The 20,772-nt window shown below is 46.6% G+C and overlaps 1 protein-coding gene across 1 annotated transcript; it reads right to left on the bottom strand.

Moving 5' to 3' along the window:
* Positions 1-378: 378 nt before the first annotated feature.
* Positions 379-9,529, bottom strand: LOC307208671 (putative zinc finger protein 75C). The gene is made up of 4 exons (XM_079963523.1): positions 8,623-9,529; positions 5,257-5,380; positions 4,292-4,377; positions 379-3,139 (listed from the first exon to the last, which is right to left on the bottom strand). Exons 1-4 carry the CDS (start codon positions 9,109-9,111, stop codon positions 2,330-2,332), a joined length of 1,509 nt encoding a protein of 502 aa, XP_079819649.1. The 5' UTR covers positions 9,112-9,529; the 3' UTR covers positions 379-2,329.
* Between the last annotated feature and the right edge of the window lie 11,243 nt (positions 9,530-20,772).

Raw genomic sequence — 20,772 nt, 5'->3', positions numbered from 1 at the left:
AGACCGCCTTTTTTGTGATGTATCTGAGGGGTGGTCTTAGGTTACACCCCTTATGTGATGTATGTATGATGTTTCTGGGGGTGGTCTTGATCTACAGGGTGGCAATTTCAAAAGTCTTTATAAGGCCTTGCATGCCATTTTTCTGGGTCCCTCCTCTCTCCTGCGTGTGAGGGGAGCACCCTGTTGCAACAGATCAAAAAAGATCAAGCTTACTAGCTGCTTTGCTTCTCAATATTCTCTGGTTGGCCTCTGTTATTCTCTCCTACCAATAGGGAACCTATGTAAGGACTCTATATGGGCTCTTGGATACCCCATAAGGGAAAAGGGCAATTTTTTGTTTACAACAGGGGCGGGGAGTGTCAGTTTGGAGAATCAACAAAGGATGGAAGTTCTGTTTATTCAGGACATTTATCCCCCAGCTCCCAATTCCAGGGTTGCTTACAAGCATATTCAAAAGAACTATACAAACATACAGCGATACAACTTACCAAACAACAACAACCACCACCACCCCAAAGACCCACCATTGAAACACCATCATAAAAACTTTAAAAACCACCACCTTGCATATAAAGTTATGGAACAGAAAGCAGAAAGAAAAGATCAGAGGGAGAGACGGAAGAGACAGCCCTGACCAGAGAAGAATGGCAAATCAAGTTGATGGACTAGGCCAAAATGGCAAAATTAACTGGGACGCTCAGGAATCAAAAAGACAATAAATTTCAAAAAGAATGGGAAATGTTTATAATGTATATGCAAAAGCATTGTAAACTGGTCAAAACGTTAGCAAGATTTTAAATACACTCGTAATGTAACAGAACGTATAGATAACTTAGGAAGGTGAAAAATTGGAGAAGTACTGATATACAGCTGAAAATAGAATTAAAAGGACCCATGAAAGGGAAGGGGAAGTCAGGAGATTCAGAGCAATCTCCATATTTGGATTTTGTACTGTTTTATGCTGTATGTTTATATCTTTGAAGATCAATAAAAAAGATTATTTTAAAAAGAGATCAGGGGGAGAGAGAGGAATGTTCATTTCAGGATTCGCTAATTATTATTCACATACCAAAGGGGAAATAAGGCAAAAACGAGTTAGTATTTAGTAATTCAATAATGAGCTACAAGTTCTCTTGGTCGAGGAATGTCATGGTCTGGTTAGACGCAGAGGAACGGGGAGAGGAACCACAGAGGAACCCCCAGGCGAAGAAGGCTCAGAGCCCGAGAATTGGTGGTGGGACAACAGTAAATGATCACAGGGAGAAGACTGGGAGGAGGAGGTGTTGGAAACTGAAGAGGTAACAGGGCTTAGTGAGCGGGGAGAGTCTGTGGCAGAGAGAAGCCCAAAATCAGAGGCAGAAGCAGAGGCTGGAGAGGAGGGAGAGACGAGTCAGGCTGGTGAGGAAGCCAGGGAGTTTCCCCCTCCTGCTGCGACAGGCTCCCCTGACTCCCGGAACCAGAAGAGGCATGAAATGGGAAGAGCAAAGGCAGGCTGCCTGCTGGCGCAGTCTCCGATTGCTTGGAAGAAACCTTCAGTCCTCGCAATGGCTTCCTTGGGTCAAGATCTACCAGGAAGAGCAGCTGTGGCTCACTAGGCCTGGACTGTTTTGTTTCTGTTTAACTTCACTGAAACCTAGAGAGCTATTGAGGACCCGGTCCCAACACCCGCCGTGACAGGAATCGACTTGTATGTTTCACGCTTGTGCCCAAAGTGTCACAACATTTGTGGGCACGGAGGCAATACTCTGTTTCCCAGGCTGTTCGGCCTTTCAAAAGGTCAACGGCCACACTTTGAACTGAGCCTGGAATGCCTCTGAATGCAAATTGCTACAGACCACAGGAGGGGAGAGTGCTCTCGCGTTCGAATCCTGTTTGCTGGTTTCCCCAAGGCATCTAGTTGGCGACCATGAGAATGGGATGCTAGATTAGAGGGGCCATTGACTCAATCCAGCAATCTCTTCATACGTTCCTAACTCCCGCCAATAGTATCCCCCATGTTGTCAGTTCATTCAGCCCATCAGCTGTTTGGAAACTGATTCAAGGGACTTATTAGACCAGAAGGTCATTCTACCCTCTTGACTTTCTAAGGTGGATTCTCTGATGTGCAGTGAGGCTCGTCTTCTAAGGAAAGCTTTTTCCGCACTCTGTGCATTTGTGCGCTTTCTACATTGTGTTGATTCATCAATGAGGAGCGATGCACTTCCTGTAATTATTTTCCCAAATAGCCGGCATTTATGTGGCTTTCCCCCTTGTGCGACTCATCTGATGTACGGCAAGGGTTTTCTTCTGGGCAAAGCTCTCGCCTCTGGGCGTGGAGGTTTCGTTTTATTTAAAAGAATTTGTACACCGCTTGTTTTTCCTTTGTGTGATTTACTTGATGGTCAGTTAGGCTGGCCTTCTTACAGAAGCTCCTCCCGCACTCAAAGCATTTGTACGGCTTCACCCCGGCGTGGATTCTCTCATGTCTCCTAAGGTTCGCAAGCATGCTGAAGCTTTTCCCGCACGCCGGGCATTTGTAGGGTTTCTCCCCTGTGTGAGATCTCTGGTGGGATCGAAGCGTCGCCTTGACACTGAAGCTTTTCCCGCACTCCAAGCAAGTGTACGGTTTTACCCCCGTGTGAGATCTCAGGTGTGTGGAGAGGTGCGTCGTCTGCGTGAAGCTCTTCCCGCACTCGGGGCACGTGTACGGCTTTTCCCCTGTGTGGGATCTTCGATGGGCTGTGAAGTGCCCCTTCTGCGCGAAGCTTTTCCCGCACTCCAAGCACTGGAAGGGCTTCTCCCCCGTGTGGGATCTCTGGTGCGTAATAAAGTGCCCCTTCTGCGTGAAGCCCTTTCCGCACTCCAAGCAGTTGTACAGCTTTTCCCCTGTGTGATTTCTCTGGTGGATAGTGAGGCTCCTCTTGCGCGTGAAGCTTTTCCCGCACTCCAGGCAGGTGTACGGTTTCTTCCCCGCGTGATTTCCTTGGTGGTGGTCGGTTAAAGTCCTCTTCCCACTGGAGATTTTTGGGCACTTAGGCTGAGAGGCCACAACCCCAGAATTCTCGGCCATGGATTCTTTGTGGTGCACGATGATTTTGCCTGCATGCAGCAGGGCACACTCCTTTTCGGTGAAATGTACAGGCACTTCCTCAAAGGAAACCTGGGAAGGAAGGAAGGAAGGAAGGAAGGAAAACAAGAGAAAGAGAGAGAGAGAGAGAGTGCAACAGTTCTTATTCTCTTAACAGTTAATGCAACAGCAACCCTCTAGACCTCTGGTTCCTAATGTGGGGCACACCTCCCACAGGGGGGCGATTTGATTTTTAAGGGGAGCAATTTGAGAATGAGTTATTAACAGTTAATGGGCTTTTAGCCTTCCTCTACATGAACAGGAGTTCACCTTTTGAATACAGTGGTACCTCGGGTTACAGACGCTTTAGGTTACAGACGCTTCAGGTTACAGACTCCGCTAACCCAGAAATAGTACCGCGGGTTAAGAATTTTGCTTCAGGATGAGAACAGAAATTGTGCAGCAGCGGCGTGGCGGCAGCGGGAGGCCCCATTAGCTAAAGTGGTGCTTCAGGTTAAGAACAGTTTCAGATTAAGAACGGACCTCTGGAACGAATTAAATTCTTAACCCGAGGTACCACTGTAATAAGAATTATATGTCACAGGGGGGCAGATCAGGATTTTAGAGTTGCTTAGGTGGGGCATGGCAAAAAAAAAAAAGGTTGGGAACCACTGCTCTAGACCACGGTTAGCCTGTATTGAATCATAGCTTGGTTTCTAAAGTATGGTTAGCATGAACCAGGGTTTGGTGTGAGGTTTTTCCAAATTTCTTTTTTTCAAGTGATTAGTAATAACATTTATTTTATTAACAACAACAACAAAAGGGCAAACGTAAGAACAGGGGGAAAATAATCAAAAGTTTTAAATGATAAGGTGTCGTAGCCTGGAAGGACAAAAGTACAAAGATACAAGGCAGCTCTAAATAGACAAGAAAGTTTTCTCTTGTGAGCCGCCCAGGGAACTTTGTGTGCAGGGCGCTATATAAATTTAATATAAAAAAAAAATAAGCAAATTATTAACTCTTTGTATGTGTTCCTTGACAGTTCTGCCCCTGCTAAGCGTGGTCCAACAGCTGATTCCTCCAGGGGAATAATGGAGGAATTGGGCCTTTAGGGAGTGGCATTTGCAGTGGGCAACTCTGACTGATGGAAAGGGAAAGAGATTCTTTCAGGAAGAGGGAGACGGGCAGCAGGCAGAGGAAGCCAGAGAATCCCAGGGCTGTCACTCCAGAGATCCCGCCTCTTACCTGATCCGGTTGCCCAGAAACCATTTCCATTGGACCAGAAGGGAGAGATGAGGTAGAACATATAACTGGCATACTTGGCACATCTCCTATGAGGGGTACAAAGATATAAGGATGGTCAAGGAATTACTATCAAATATCTGTTGTAAATGTAATAAAAGCATTCTGGGAAATGATATATAATGAGATGAAATAAATATTCAAATTATTATTTTTTTAACCCAGAAGTTTTTTTAATTAGGAATTATAGGTGCTGATATTCTAAGGGAGCAGAAAAGACTTTTTTATGCATGCGACGACAGCCGCACGGATGCTATTAGCCCAGAGATGGAAAGAAGATAAAGTCCCTAGCAGAGAAGAATGGCAAATTAAACTGCTGGACTGTGCCAAAATGGCAAAACTGACTGGAAAGCAAGAAGACCAAACTTTAAAAAAGAATGGGGAACATTGATTAAGTTATCTTGGAGACCACTGTAAGCAGATGAAAATATTAGCAGGATTTTAATAACACTTGTAATGTAGCAAGTACTAGGGAGACAATGGAATTATATAAAATATAGATTATTGGTAAAGATGCAGTAGAAAAGGACCAATGAAGGGGAGGTGGAAAGTCTGGAGATTTGGAGGAACCTGTAAATGTGAATGTGTATGGTTGTATTGTTATTATTTGCTTAACTTGTAAAATCAAATAAAAACTATTTAAAAAACAACAACAACAAATTACTAACATGTGCCTAGTGAAATGTGTTGGTCTGGCCTGGCCCAAAATCCTGTTCTCAAGGTGGCTAACCAGATACCTACAGGAAGCGCCCCCGCAAGCAGAAACTAAGCACAACAGCACCCTCTCCGCTTGCGATCCCAACAATTGTTATTCAGTGGAATGTACTGCCTCAGATTGTGGAGCGAGAGCATGGAGCCATCGTGGCGAGAGGGACACCAAGCTGATATTTTATCCTGTTAGCCCTTACTCCGCAAAGTGGCGTCTTCGTCCTCCTCCTGCTTAATCAACTTGGACAGAAGCCTCTGCCGAGAGTCCACCGGGGCCACGTTCTGTACCTTGGAGAAGTCAGTGGCTTCTTCTGCAAACAGGTCCTGAAATACAAAGACCGGGTAGGCTTACAATACGGATGCGTGAGTGTGGATTAGAAAAGGCTTCTGAGGGCCATTCTGTTTAAAAGCGGTGGTTGGTTTTTCCAGTGTCACGGCGATTGTCCACAGGCAGCTTTCTGGGTCATGCAGCCAGCATGACTAACAACAACAACATCAACAACTTATTATTCATTTTTTTTAAAAAATAATATTTATTAAAAAATTTCCAGAATAAAAAGGAAAGATAGCAAGAAAGAAAGAAAAAACAGATATGATTTACACTTGGTTTCAGTGGCATCTTTCCCGGACTTCCCCCCCTCCCCCTCTTGTATTCCATTTCCCTTAAATTGATTCCACAGATTCTTACCCCAAATTTTAAAACCTTATTTGTAATTTTAAATAACCCATTTATTCCAAATTAATTTATCTTATTTATCTTAATGAACCATTTCTCCTTATATTTTATATAATTCCCTAAGATCGACCCCATTTCCCTTCCACGAATTCCCCTATTTTCAAACAACAAACATGAAAAAAGAAAAGAAAGAAATAATATATAATTTTACAGCCTTTGGATTCCAAATCTCCCCCCACCATTCCCCGGTTCCAATCCCCAAAGTTCATCCATTGTCTACTGCCAGCCTGGTGTATCCACGTCTATATCTCAACTCCACTTTGCCGTCTTTTGATAGCTTTTAATTTCAGAAAGTCCAATCTCGAAAAAGCTCTCAGAAAAAGTCATTGTTCTTCCATCCAGACCTCTATGTTTAAGAGTCTAACTTAAATTCTATTTCTTGGTCCTTTTAAAGTCTGGATGTTCCAAATACTCCGGCTTCAAATTTGGTCCAGCTCTTATTCCTCAGGTTGCTTTTTCCTGTTCTGCTGCAGAAACCTTCTAATTCAGAAACTTCTTGTTCTCCACAGAGGCTTTTGTTATTCAGGAACATAACCTGCGTCAAGTCCCTTCCTTTCTTCAATAGATAAATCCATTGTCTCCTTTAGTATAGAAACCTCTGTAGACAAAATAATGCTTCGTTTTTGCAGCTTTCCCAAGAGATAACAGATCCTGCTCAAATTCATAGTATTTTTCCACTTGCTGCTACTGTTGCAATGTCCCAGGCTCCCTCTAGAGAGACTATGGTAACTTAATTTCTTTCAAAATCAGACCCAAAAGTCAAATAACTTGTTGCCTTTATTTCCAATAATTTATGTCCAAATTGTAACAAATCTAACCAGCAAAGCCATCGTAACAAAGTTCTCTTTTATTTTCCTGCTTTGACAGCTACTTTGACAGCTGTCAAAGTTTCTGTGTCTCTTCACCAGTCTCTCATAGCGGATCGTTCCCGGTTCCCGGGGGGGGGGTTGCATTTTAGTTCCCACAAATCAGTCTTCTCCTCCAGCACAATTATTGTAATTTCCCTTCGTGAAGTTAAAAATTTTTCTCAGGTAAACAAGTTCATCTCTCGATCTTAGTTGTCAATCCTTGCGTTGAGCCATCTACAACGGGGGGGGGGCGGACTTCCTTTTTGCACTCCCCCCGCTTGCTCCAAATTCAAAGATCAAATTTCCCTTTTAAGTCCAATCAATTTACTCACGGGTTGTTCCTTTTAGTCCAAATCCGAAATTTTCAAAGAAGAAGTCATTGCTCTCCACCGAATGGCATGCGGCTTCGCTGGGCAGGGGAAGCATTGGACTCACAGCACCACACCCCCCCGTCACCCGCTCCGCAGCCTTTAAAAAGGCTCCTTCGCGGGTCAGGGGGGCGCAAACGGTGCCCGCCGAGTCACCAAGTCCATGGGCATCTCCGCCCATGGTTTTTGAGGGTCCCCGCGTCGCCGCCACGGCAGGACCCGACCCCTACCCAGCCGACTCCCTCCGGAGCTCGGAGGGAGTCCGCCATTCGGCGATGTCGCCGACCCGGAAGCCCCAGCAACAACTTCTTATTCATACCCTGTCCACCTGTCTGGATTTCCCCAGCCACTTTGGGCGGCTTTCAACAGAATATTAAAATACAATAACCTATTAAACATTAAAAGCTTCCCTAAACAGGGCTGCCTTCAGATGTCTTCTAAAAGTCTGGTAGTTGCTTTTCTTTTTGACATCTGGTGGGAGGGCATTCCACAGGGCAGGAGCCGCTACTGAGAAGGCCCTCTGCCTGGTTCCCTGTAACTTAGCTTCTCACAGTGGGGGAACCGCCAGAAGGCCCTCGGCACTAGATCTCAGTGTCTGGGCTGAACGATGGAGATGGAGATGCTCCTTCAGGTATACAGGACCGAGGCCGTTTAGGGCTTTAAAGGTCAGCACCAACACTTTGAATTGTGCTCGGAAACGTACTGGGAGCCAGTGTAAGTCTTTCAAGACCGGTGTTATGTGGTCTCGGCAGCCACTCCCAGTCACCAGTCTAGCTGCCGCATTCTGGATTAGTTGTAGTTTCCGGGTCACCTTCAAAGGTTGCCCCACTAAAACACTTCTGGCACAATGAAACACCATGACAGAAGACAGAGTGCACAGAAACACCACTATCCTTCTTGACGCAGTGGCACCTATTTATCTACTTGTACTGGCATGCTTTTGAACTACTAGGTTGGCAGGACCTGGGATAGAACAACGGGAGCTCACCCCGTCGCAGGGATTTGAACTGCCGAGCTTCTGATTGGCAAGCCCAAGAGGCTCAGTGGTTTAGACCACTTACCTTTGACTGGATTTAACTGTCCAGGGGTCCTTTACCTTTTACCTTTTTACAAGGTGACCACACCATACTCATGGTCTCTCACACACAAACCTCTCACGATTCACACATTCATCCCTCCCACCCCAAATCCATCTCCCCTGCTCTATTCTTTCTGTTCTCTCTCTCTCTCTCTCTCTCTCTCTCTCTCTCTCTCACACACACACACACACACACACACAGACAGACACACACACACACGTGTGTCCATGAAAATTTTTCTGGGGCAGATTTTTTCCAGTGTGGGGCAGTCAAAGAAAACACCGTTACGGCTGAAGCATTTCTCACCAAAAAATGGAAGAATTGTGTTTATGTTTTTGCCTCAGTTTCTTAAAACACTAGGAATTTTACTTTTTTTAAAAAAAGAAAAATGACACCTGAGAATCTGGAGATTATGGTTTATCCCAGAGGAACAAGAGCTGCAGAATTGGACCAAGGCCGGGTTCCAGATTCCAAGGCTGGTGGTCTGGAGCCTGTCAAACCTGAATTGGGACCCTGAGGTATGAACACTTCTCACCTGCTGTCGTTCCTGCTTCACATCCTCTTGGTGGCTGAGGAGGAAACCTTCGGCCAGGGCCACCGCCTGGGAACTGGTCTCCGCTCTGCATCTCCTCACCCAGTTCCCCATCTCCGGGGGGAGGACAGCCAGGAACTGTTCCAGGACCACCAAGTCCAGCATCTGAGCCTTGGTGTGTCGCTCTGGCTTCAGCCACTCGTGGCAAAGATGGTGGAGTCGGCTGCAGGCTTCCCGGGGTCCCTCAGCCTCCTGGTAGCAGAACCCCCTGAAGTGCTGGCACGGCACATCTGAGCAGAGGGTCTCCTCCTTGATTATGACCTTCCGCACATTAACGTCCCAGAATTCCCCGCTGTGCCCACATCCGAGGGCGTCGGAGCTCCTTCCTGCTTCAGGGCCCGTTGCTCCCTGCTCCCGCAACTTCGGCTCCTGCTCCAACATGGCTGAAGGGTCGCTTCTGCTAAAGTCTGTCTCACAGCAAAGATTGGCCATGCATGTGGTGTTGGTGGGGAGGAAGCCAAACCCTGCAAAGTGAATGAGATGGTCTGTGAGGGGAAAACTCTTCCTATGTTAAGAGTTACAAAGCTACAGTTCCCAGAGGGGCTTAAAATTCAAACAAGTGTAGAGCTGAAGAGACCCTGAGGGTCATCTAGCCCAGCCCCCTGCAAATGCAGGAATCAACACCCCTTCCCGGTGAATTCTGGGAATTTCAGCTCTGTGAGGAAATAGGGGATCTCCCAACAGCTCCCAGAGCCCTTAACAAACGTCAGCTCCCAGAATCCTCTCGGGGAAGCTGTGGCTGTTTAAGATGGTATCATATGGGGACGTGACTAGAATTATTTGGCTCTGCCTGTAATTGGTTGTGGATCCACTTACTGTCTGGCAGCCCTGCTTTCTGCCTTACCAGTCTTCAAGGAATATTATTGGATAGATCTTTTCCCCAGCCCCCTCCTCACAGGCACTCCCCTGCCTTTTCTTCCCCACATCCCTGGTTGTGCTCTTAGCCAAGAGCTCCCCTTGTGGGGATGTCTTCCTACGCCCACCTCAGTGCTAGAAACCCCCTAGGCACGTTTCAGCCACATGGAGATCCTGGATGCCATGGTTGGGAACTGACATCTCCATCTGGCTGGCCCCTCCATCGTTCTTTTGCAGCTCAGCAGCAGATCTCATTTACTGCATTTATATCCCGACTTTTTCTCCAAGGGGCACATGGTTCACCCCCCTCCTCAGTTAATCCCTACAACGACCCTGTGAGGCTGCCAAAGGTCACCCAGTGATGGGGGTGACCCAGTGGGGGGTTTGAACCCTTATCCTGGTCTGACACACTAACCCAGAGCATTCCAAAATTTCATTTCAGACACACACTTTTTAACACATGTATCATTTCCCATCACCTCCTGGCAAATAGAAGGGGAAGAAATGGAGGCAGTGAGAGATTTTACTTTCTTGGGCTCCATGATCACTGCAGATGGTGACAGCAGCCACGAAATTAAAAGACGCCTGCTTCTTGGGAGAAGGGCAATGACAGGCCTAGACAGCATCTTGAGAAGTAGAGACATCACCTTGCCAACAAAGGTCCGTATAGTTAAAGCTATGGTTTTCCCAGTAGTGATGTATGGAAGTGAGAGCTGGACCATAAAGAAGGCTGATCGCCGAAGAATTGATGCTTTTGAATTCTGGTGCTGGAGGAGACTCTTGAGAGTCCCATGGACTGCAAGAAGATCAAACCTCTCCATTCTGAAGGAAATCAGCCCTGAGTGCTCACTGGAAGGACAGATTGTGAAGCTGAGGCTCCAGTACTTTGGCCACCTCATGAGAAGAGAAGACTCCCTGGAGAAGACCCTGATATTGGGAAAGATGGAGGGCACAAGGAGAAGGGGGCGACAGAGGACGAGATGGTTGGATAGTGTTTTCGAGGTTACCAGCATGAGTCTGACCAAGCTGCGGGGGGGGGCAGTGGAGGACAGGAGTGCCTGGCTTTCTCTGGTCCATGGGGTCACGAAGAGTCGGACACGACTAAACGACTAAACAACAACAACAAAATCATTTCCTGACACATTGATTCAGTTTTACTAGCAAACCAGAGGTTAAACGAAACCCTTTCCAGCCCCAGGAGGAACGTGAGAAGCGTTCGCAAGACACACCTACACACTGCAGCCAAGTGGCACAATTTGGAAAGCTCTGCTCTCACCACTACACCGCACTGCCTTCCAACAGTACTTCTGCTATGGGGCAGCTGGATAAATCAAGCAGGGAACTAAATATGGGGAGAACGCAATTCCTTCCTCCCAACTCTGCAATTCTATGATTCTATGCCACTTGTTGTTGTTGTTGTTGTTGTTTAGTCGTTTAGTCGTGTCCGACTCTTCGTGACCCCATGGACCAGAGAACGCCAGGCACTCCTGTCCTCCACTGCCCCCCGCAGCTTGGTCAGACTCATGCTGGTAACCTCGAAAACACTATCCAACCATCTCGTCCTCTGTCGCCCCCTTCTCCTTGTGCCCTCCATCTTTCCCAACATCAGGGTCTTCTCCAGGGAGTCTTCTCTTCTCATGAGGTGGCCAAAGTACTGGAGCCTCAGCTTCACAATCTGTCTATGCCACTTCCCCCGCCTCAAACCCTGGAGTGCTGCTGCCAGCCAGTGTCGACAATATTAGGTGGCCCCATTGTTCTGTCTCAGTGCAAGGCAGCTTTTAAGCCCTTTCTCCCCAAGTCAACCTTCGGAGGGGTCTTCCCACCCGCCCCTCCCCACTTTCTAGCCTCCACTGCGCCTCTGCATGGGGGGAAATGGGGAGGGGGCTCACCAGACCCCCCTCCTGAAGCTGGAAACACCAAGGGAAACTCTTTCCACTGCGCTGGGAAAACTTTATCCCGGCTCGAAGCAACGAGCAGCAGCAAACAACTCCTTGGCATCTTCCGGGCGCACCAGTCTCCAAGGAGCGAGCGGCCAGGCTGGAGGGGGCGGGGCCTCCGCTCTCGGAGGACCAAGAGCCTCCTCCCGCCAACTTCCTTCCTCTCTAGGAAGCGGCCTCCAAGCGTCGGAGCATTTAACCCTTTGTTGTCCAAGCAGCAACAGTATTGTCGTTTAGTCGTGTCCGACCCTTCATGACCCCCTGGACCAGAGCATGCCAAAGACTCCTGTCTGTCACTGCCTCCCGCAGTTTGGTCAAACTCATGTTTGTGGCTTCGAGAACACTGTCCAACCATCTCGTCCTCTGTCGCCCCCTTCTCCTTGTGCCCTCCATCTTTCCCAACATCAGGGTCTTTTCCAGGGAGTCTTCTCTTCTCATGAGGTGGCCAAAGTATTGGAGCCTCAGCTTCACAATCTGTCCTTCCAGTGAGCACTCAGGGCTGGTTTCCTTCAGAATGGATACGTTTGATCTTCTTGCAGTCCATGGGACTCTCAAGAGTCTCCTCCAGCACCAGAATTCAAAAGGAGCAATTCTTCGGCGATCAGCCTTCTTGATGGTCCAGCTCTCACTTCCATACATCACTACTGGGAAAACCATAAAGGTAAAGGTAAAGCCAAGTTACAGGGAACCAGGCAAGGGCCTTCTCAGTGGTGGCACCTGCCTTGTGGAACGCCGTCCCGCCAGATGTCAAACAGAAGAAGAACTACCAGACTTTTAGAAGACATCTGAAGGCAGCCCTGTTTAGGGAAGCTTTTAAAGTTTAACAGACCACTGTATTTTAATACTTTGTTGGAAGCCGCCCAGGGTGGCTGGGGAGACCCAGCCAGATGGGCGGGGTATAAATAATAAATTATTATTATATTATTATTATTATTATATTTTTCTCCTCACCTGGGCACCACAGTTCAAGAAGGACACTGAGAAACTGGAACGTGTCCAGAGGAGGGCAACCAAAATGGTCAAAGGCCTGGAAACGATGCCTTACGAGGAACGGCTAAGGGAGCTGGGCATGTTTAGCCTGCAGAAGAGGAGGTTAAGGGGTGATAAAGGTAAAGGTAAAGGTACCCCTGCCCGTACGAGCCAGTCTTGACAGACTCTGGGGTTGTGCGCCCATCTCACTTAAGAGGCCAGGGGCCAGCGCTGTCCGGAGACACTTCCGGGTCACGTGGCCAGCGTGACATCGCTGCTCTGGCGAGCCAGAGCCGCACACGGGAACGCCGTTTACCTTCCCGCTGGTAAGTGGTCCCTATTTATCTACTTGCACCCGGAGGTGCTTTCGAACTGCTAGGTTGGCAGGCGCTGGGACCGAGCAGCGGGAGCGCACCCCGCCGCAGGGATTCGAACCGCCGACCTTTCGATCGGCAAGCCCTAGGCGCTGAGGCTTTAACCCACAGCGCCACCTGCGTCCCTATGGGAACACCATAGCTTTCACTATACGGACCTTTGTTGGTGTTAGGTTGTGGGCGAACATAGCAGACGACAGCGATTTCTCCAGAGCAGCTCTTTATTTGTAAGCTGGACAGAACTGAACAGCAAACAGCTCAGCCGGCCTGTTTTTATATAGGCAGCCGGCTGTCAACATTGTAGCAACAACAATCCAGGGTTTTCCGCCTAAAATAACTGACGTGGACCTGAGTGAAAACTATCTACAGTATCCCCCTGCTGGCCCAGGGTGAGAACTTCAGTACATAACACCCGTCCCCACCGAGATAAGGCGTTAGTTACAATCGTAATGGTTTCCTTATATACAGCACTACGCGTAATGGTTCAATTAGGCACAAAAGCATATCGGTTACATTTCCCATACTTAGACCAACAGTGATACATGTCCAACAACATAGTCCTTTAAATAAGTTGGGCGCTTGGAAACTCTGCCAGACCGCTGGGGACTGGTAGCCAAGTCTGGGGGGGCACACAATTCTTGCTGAGGCTGTGATGCGACCCTAGGTGGCGTTGAAACCAAATCCCCCGGATCCGCTGCTGTGGAGCTCAGCCGGCCTGCTTTTTAGGCAGCCGGCTGTCAACATTGTAGCAACAACAATCCAGGGTTTCCCACCTAAAATAACTGACGTGGACCTGAGTGAAAACTATCTACAGACCTGAGTGAAAACTATATACAGTATCCCCCTGCTGGCCCAGGGTGAGAACTTCAGTACATAACAGTTGGCAAGGTGATGTGTCTGCTTTTTAAGATGCTGTCTAGGTTTGCCATCGCCTTTCTCCCAAGGAGCAGGCGTCTTTTAATTTCGTGACTGCTGTCACCATCTGCAGTGATCATGGAGCCCAAGAAAGTAAAATCTCTCACTGCCTCCATTTCTTCCCCTTCTATTTGCCAGGTGATGGGCCCAGTGGCCATGATCTTCGTTTTTTTGATGTTGAGCTTCAGACCATATTTTGCACTCTCCTCTTTCACCCTCATTAAAATGTTCTTTAATTCCTCCTCACTTTCTGCCATCAAGGTTGTGTCATCTGCATATCTGAGGTTGTTGATATTTCTTCCGGCGATCTTAATTCCGGCTTGGGATTCATCCAGCTCAGCCTTTCACATGATGAATTATGTATATGTTAAATACCATACTGTATATATAACCATACTGTATAAATAAATAACCCTTCCTCCCTCACCCTCTCTCAAGTCTTGAAAATCCAAGAAACAAAAAAGGGGTGTGTGTGTGCATAGGGTCAGAGATTTGGATGGAACGCAAGGGTCATCTCTAGAGATCAACCCCCTGCAATGCAGGGATGATGTAAACTTCTTAATGTTTTTAATTTGTTGGGAGCTGCCCACAGTGGCTATTGCACCCCTGTCGGATGGGTGTCATGTTGTTACGGTTATTATTGCAATGCATGGATTATTATTATTTATGCGCCACTTTGGGTGGCTCCCAACAAAAACACACACACAGTAAAAACCACAATACAACATCACACGCTAAAAACTTCATAGCCAAAGAAGTGGGTTGTTTATTATTTTTTTAAAATAAATCCCAAAAGTTATATACTGCTTGATTGGTTGATTACAACAACAACAACAATAAATTAAAATTATCAGTAAAAAACAAGTGTTTTTTTTAAAAAATGAAATCAGTGATAAACTAAAAAAGGATTTAAACACGTGCCAACATTCTACATATCTGAGCAGACTTGGCTAAGTGAAAATGTTCATAGCAGGCCCCGTAAACAGAGTGCAGTGACAGGGCCTGTCTGATAACAATAGGCAGGGAGTTCCATAGTTTGGATCTGATTCATTTTTTTTTAAAAAATCTGTTTCTAACTCCCCTCCTCTCTAGACCAAGCTGTTGTTCCATGGCTCAGGGGGTCATAGGTACAGTTGTACCTTGTTTGTCGGACGCCTTGGTACTCATACGTTTCGGCTACTGAACGATTGAAACCTAGAAGTGAGTGTTCCGGTTTCCAAACTTTTTTTGGAAGCCAAACGTCCGATGCAGCTTCCGCTATTGTTTCCAGCACGCCTGTGCAATTGGAAGCCAATCGGAAGCCGCGCCTTGGTTTCCGAATGTTTCGGAAGTCGAATGTACTTCTGGAATGCATTCTGTTTGAAAACCAAGGTATGACTGTACTATGAAACTAAGATGACAGATTGGATTGTTGTAAGCGAGAAAATGGTTTATCTCCTGAGTTTACGCCAATAAAACTCAGAAACGTGGGGAGTTAGGAGTCCAATGTTGCTTATTGCAAAGCCATAGGTTACAGTCGGATCGTTCCGCAAAACTGCAACCCTGCGCAGTAGTTCAGGCAGTGGTACTGATAAAATTTCAAACAAAGTATTTCAATTTTCACCAATCATATACATCATCACCTCATTTCATGTTTAATACACATGCGCAATAAGCACTGGCAATTTCTGCTGATTTAAGTTCTGATTCCCACCGTGTTCTGTTTCATTGTGTTAGTGTGCATGTTGGGAACCTGTGTTACGTGTAGCCATTTGCACCATGTAGCAACTTATGTTCTAGCTTTGAGCGGTATCATTGTGATTCACATATTAGTTGCATTTCTGCCCCAACGGGGGGTGGCAACTTGCAAAATCATCAGTTTCATAAAGTAACAGGCTACCATAACTTCTCTATTAGAAGCACACTCAAGGATTTACAGGGGTACACATTATCACATTTATTGTGGTCCTTTGGGCCACTACCTCATCCCCCCCTTTCAAGCTTAAAGGTGCGAAATTACTCACACTATTCAGCTTGACCTTCAGGTAACTCATCTTGAAAACGAGCAAGGTCCCAACCAAAGAAGAGGGGCAACTTAAGCTGAAAGAATACAGGTGAAACTCAGAAAATTACAACATCATGGAAGAAAAGTTCATTTATTTCAGTAATTCAACTTAAAAGGTGAAACTAATATATGAGATAGACTCATGACATGCAAAGCGAGATATGTCAAGCCTTTATTTGTTATAATCAACACAGACTGTGGAAACTTCACACTGGACTTCAATGCATCTGGCATTGTGTGCCTCCCCATTCTTCCTCCAGACTCTGGGTCCTTGGTTTCCAAATGAGATGCAAAAGCCGCTCTCATCAGAAAAGAGATTTGGGGAGCCATGTCATCAGCTGGTGTTGGTCCACTGTGCTTCATTAAGTCCAGGGTCAACGTAGCCGTCTACCAGGAGATTTTGGAGCACTTCATGCTTCCTTCCGCAGACGAGCTTTATGGGGATGCTGACTTCATTTTTCAGCAGTCTGTGGTCTGTTTTGATGTTCCCTTGAGCTGGGTGCTGGGCTGAGGGAATTCTGAGTTCAAGCAAATGTTTTCTTTCAACAATTTAAGAATTTATATATCCAAACTTTTTTTTTTAAGGGGGGAGCTCATGTGGGAGGAATGTAGCCGTCTACCAGGAGATTTTGGAGCACTTCATGCTTCCTTCCGCAGACGAGCTTTATGGGGATGCTGACTTCATTTTCCAACAGGACTTTGGCACCTGCCCACACTGCCCAAAGTACCAAAACCTGGTTCAAAGCCCATGGGATTACTGTGCTTGATTGGCCAGCAAACTCACCTGACCTGAACCCCATAGAGAATCTATGGGGCATTGCCAAGAGAAAGATGAGAGACATGAGACCGAGCAATGCAGAATAGCCGAAGGCTGCTATTGAAGCATCCTGGTCTTCCATAACACCTCAGCAGTGCCACAGGCTGATAGCATCCATGCCACGCCGCATTGAGGCAGTAATTGATGCAAAAGGGGCCCAAACCAAGTACTGAGTACGTGTGCATGCTTCTACTTCTCAGAGGTCCAATATTGTTCTATTTGCAGTCCTTGTTTTGCTAATTTCATTTAATATTCTAATTTTCTGAGATTGTTAATTTGGGGTTTTCATCAGCTGTATGCCATGATCATCACAATTATAACAAAGGAAGGCTTGACATATCTCGCTTTGCATGGCATGAGTCTATCTCATATATTAACGGTAAAGGGACCCCTGACCATTAGGTCCAGTCATGGCCGACTCTGGGATTGCGGCGTTCATCTCGCTTTATTGGCCGAGGGAGCCGGTGTACAGCTTCCAGGTCATGTGGCCAGCATAACTAAGCCGCTTCTGGCGAACCAGAGCAACGCACGGAAACGCCATTTACCATCCCGCCAGAGTGGTACCTATTTATCTACTTGCACTTTGATGTGCTTTCGAACTGCTAGGTTGGCAGGAGCAGGGACCGAGCAACTGGAGCTCACCCCGTTGCGGGAATTTGAACCGCCGACCTTCTGATCGGCAAGCCCTAGGCTCTGTGGTTTAACCCACAGTGCCACCCGCATCCCTTTTAAGTTGAATTACTGAAATAAATGAACTTTTCCATGATATTCTAATTTTCCGAATTTCACCTGTAGCCATTGTGGCTAGCGGCCCCTGGTCGCCTTATCCCCCACACTGAATAGGTCAGGGAGGGGTTGAGGGTCCCCTGCAGCTCTGTGTGGGTCTCCTTCCCCCAAATTGCACGACCAAGAGATGGAAAGACTCACCAGACCACCGCAAAGGCCAAAAGATCTCTGGTCCTGACGCAGGTTGCTGCAGGCAGAAGCCAGAACCGGCTCCAAGCTTGCGAAATCCCAGGCTTTGCTCTCTGCACCAAAGCTCCAGCTCCTCTCCGAAGATCATTTATTTTGCAAAGCAGGGTTGCAGGTGGGCAAGATACCTTTGCTCCCTCTTTCTGGAGGAGCCCCTCCCTCTCCCCTTTCCCAAATCCCTTTCCTCTCTAGCATCCCACCGCTTCTCAGTGCATTTAACCCCTTCAGAGAGCAGGCAGCAATAATAATATTAATACAAATATCTCCCCGTACCTGGGGAAATCTTCAAGGCTGCATTGCAAGTGATGGCACTGCGTTTCCCTGGGACTGAGCCCCTTGGGCGCAGGGGAGACCAGTTGCTGCAGGAGCCGGACATAAGGCTGGGTTTGCAAACAGGATCCGAGGAAACATATTGTGGTGTTTGTTTAATTTTTTTAAAAATGAATAATTTCTTAATAAATAACATGGGCTCTGTTGTGACTAAGCTAGTAGGAAGCTGGCAGATAAGGCTGGCGGATGGAGCTGCCTTGGAAAGTGACGGAATCTGCTTCGTCGGAGGTTTCTATACAGAGATTTTTATATACCTCTGCCAGGGGTTCATAGAATGGTAGGGTCAGAAGGGATCCTGAGGGTCATTTAGACCAACCCCACTGCAATGCAATGTTTTGCCCAGTGTGAGGCTCTTACCAGCAAGATTAAGGACTCAGAAACATTAGTAAAAAACAACAGTGCTTTGAATGCATTATAAGCATGCAACACCAGGTGGCGTTGGAGAGCAAAAAAAAATTTCTTTGCAATTACATAGGGTTTTTTTATTTTTTTATTTTGTTATAACAATTTAATTTCTGACTTATTTATAGCTTTTTTCCCCTGTGTGTAGATCCACTTAAAGAGTCTCATGCTTCACCGACTGAGCCATTCTTTTTTTTTTTAAAAAAAAAGTTTTTTTTTTTACCTTGGTTTTTAAACAGCTTAGTTCACGAACAACTCGGAACTCGAACGTTGCAAACCCGGAAGTAGGTGTTCCGGTTTGTGAACTTTGCATCGGAAGCTGAATGTCTGGCATGGCTTCTGCGGCTTCTGTGCCTTGGTTTCCGAATATTTCAGAAGTCGAATGGACTTCCAGAATGCATTCTGTTCGAAAACCAAGTTATGACTGTATACATTTCACATATAAATAAATATAAATATAAATAATAAATATAATAAATATAAATATTTCATTAATTTTACAATCATTTTAACATTTCAAAGTTAGGCTTCCTTCCCCCTTCTTTGGCGGTTCCTTAAATTTATTTTTTAATATCTTCTGCATATCCAAATTAACTTAATTTGCTCATTTAGTTCAAGTTTTCTTCATATATATACTCTTATATAGTTGCACACATACAACACAATGCAGTAAATTATATTTAAAAAAATAAGTACAGTGGTACCTCGGGTTACAGACGCTTCAGGTAACAGACTCCGCTAACCCAGAAATAGTGCTTCAGGTTAAGAACTTTACCTCAGGATGAGAACAGAAATCGTGCTCCGGCGGCGCAGCAGCAGCAGGAGGCCCCATTAGCCAAAGTGGTGCTTCAGGTTAAGAACAGTTTCAGGTTAAGTACGGACCTCCGGAACGAATTAAGGACTTAACCTGAGGTACTGCTGTACGGAACAAAATACTAAACATTAAGTAGAATATAAAAAGTAAAAATGGAAAAAAAAACATGCAAAATAAAATATATGTAATTAAAAAGGAAAATATTAAAAACCCCAAAATAGTATGAAATATGAAAAAATACAATACAATATGACTGATTAAAATGGATGGTAGAGTTGGAAGGGGCCATGAGGGTCATCTAGTCCGACCCCCTGCAAGGCAGGAATTGTTTCACCCAAGGTGGGACTCGAACCCACAACCCTGAGATGAAGAGCTTCATGCTTTAGAATCCTAGAGTTGGAAGAGACCACAAGGGCCATTGAGTCCAACCCCCTGCCAAGCAGGAAACACCATCAGAGCACTCCTGACATATGGTTGTCAAGCCTCTGCTTAAAGACCTCCAAAGAAGGAGACTCCACCACACTCCTGGGCAGCAAATTCCACTGTCAAACAGCTCTTACTGTCAGGAAGTTCTTCCTAATGTTTAGGTGGAATCTTCTTTCTTGTAGTTTGGATCCATTGCTCCGTGTCCGCTTCTCTGGAGCAGCAGAAAACAACCTTTCTCCCTCCTCTATGTGACATCCTTTTATATATTTGAACATGGCTATCATATCACCCCTTAACCTCCTCTTCTCCAGGCTAAACATGCCCAGCTCCCTTAGCCGTTCCTCATAAGGCATCGTTTCCAGGCCTTTGACCATTTTGGTTGCCCTCCCCTGGACACGTTCCAGTTTGCCAGTGTCCTTCTTGAACTGTGGTGCCCAGAACTGGACACAGTACTCCAGGTGAGGTCTGACCAGAGCAGAATAAAAAAGGTAAAGGTACCCCTGCCCGTACGGGCCAGTCTTGACAGACTCTGGGGTTGTGCGCCCATCTCACTCAAGAGGCCGGGGGCCAGCGCTGTCCGGAGACACTTCCGGGTCACGTGGCCAGCGTGACATCGCTGCTCTGGCGAGCCAGAGCCGCACACAGAAACGCCGTTTACCTTCCCGCTGGTAAGCGGTCCCTATTTATCTACTTGCACCCGGAGGTGCTTTCGAACTGCTAGGTTGGCAGGCGCTGGGACCGAGCAGCGGGAGCGCACCCCGCCGCAGGGATTCGAACCGCCGACCTTTCGATCGGCAAGCCCTAGGCGCTGAGGCTTTAACCCACAGCGCCACCTGCGTCCCTCTTGTCAGCTTTACCGTAGTCTTAAGAAACACCTCACAGTTCCTCTCCTACAATGTAGTTGTGGAAGACTTTACAGTAACAGTAGGATATCAAGCTTTTTCTCTGTTTCAGTCAACAGATGGCAAGCCATGCAAACAAGGCAGAAAACAAGGCCTTTTCCTTCGGCAACAAGAAGCACCAAATAACCAAGACTTGTCCAAATGTATCGCCCTTGTTTTCCCCTCAGCTCTGGCATCGGGTTCACCGCTGGACAGAGCAAAAACGGTCCTGCTCCAAAAATTGCTCTCTTGCATCAACATTCCTTTGACACATAGGGGTGGCCCTTGATAATATGCCACCCTGATAATATGCCACCCATTATCCATACAAATATAAGGGAAGAAGGCCATCTCCAT

This window comes from Podarcis cretensis (assembly GCF_951804945.1).
Source record: "Podarcis cretensis genome assembly, chromosome: 2".
In the NCBI taxonomy this organism is placed as follows: domain Eukaryota; kingdom Metazoa; phylum Chordata; class Lepidosauria; order Squamata; family Lacertidae; genus Podarcis; species Podarcis cretensis.
This window is presented reverse-complemented; position numbering and strand designations above follow the sequence as displayed.

Bases quoted from the DNA above. Each gene is read 5' to 3' on its own strand.
- LOC307208671 (XM_079963523.1), bottom strand. From the start codon at position 9,111: ATGGCCAATCTTTGCTGTGAGACAGACTTTAGCAGAAGCGACCCTTCA. The intron at 5,381-8,622 runs GTGAGAAGTGTT...TTTGTATTTCAG, and splicing joins TGAAGCAGGAACGACAGCAG to GACCTGTTTGCAGAAGAAGC. The intron at 3,140-4,291 runs GTAAGAGGCGGG...CTTCCTTCCCAG, and splicing joins TTTCTGGGCAACCGGATCAG to GTTTCCTTTGAGGAAGTGCC.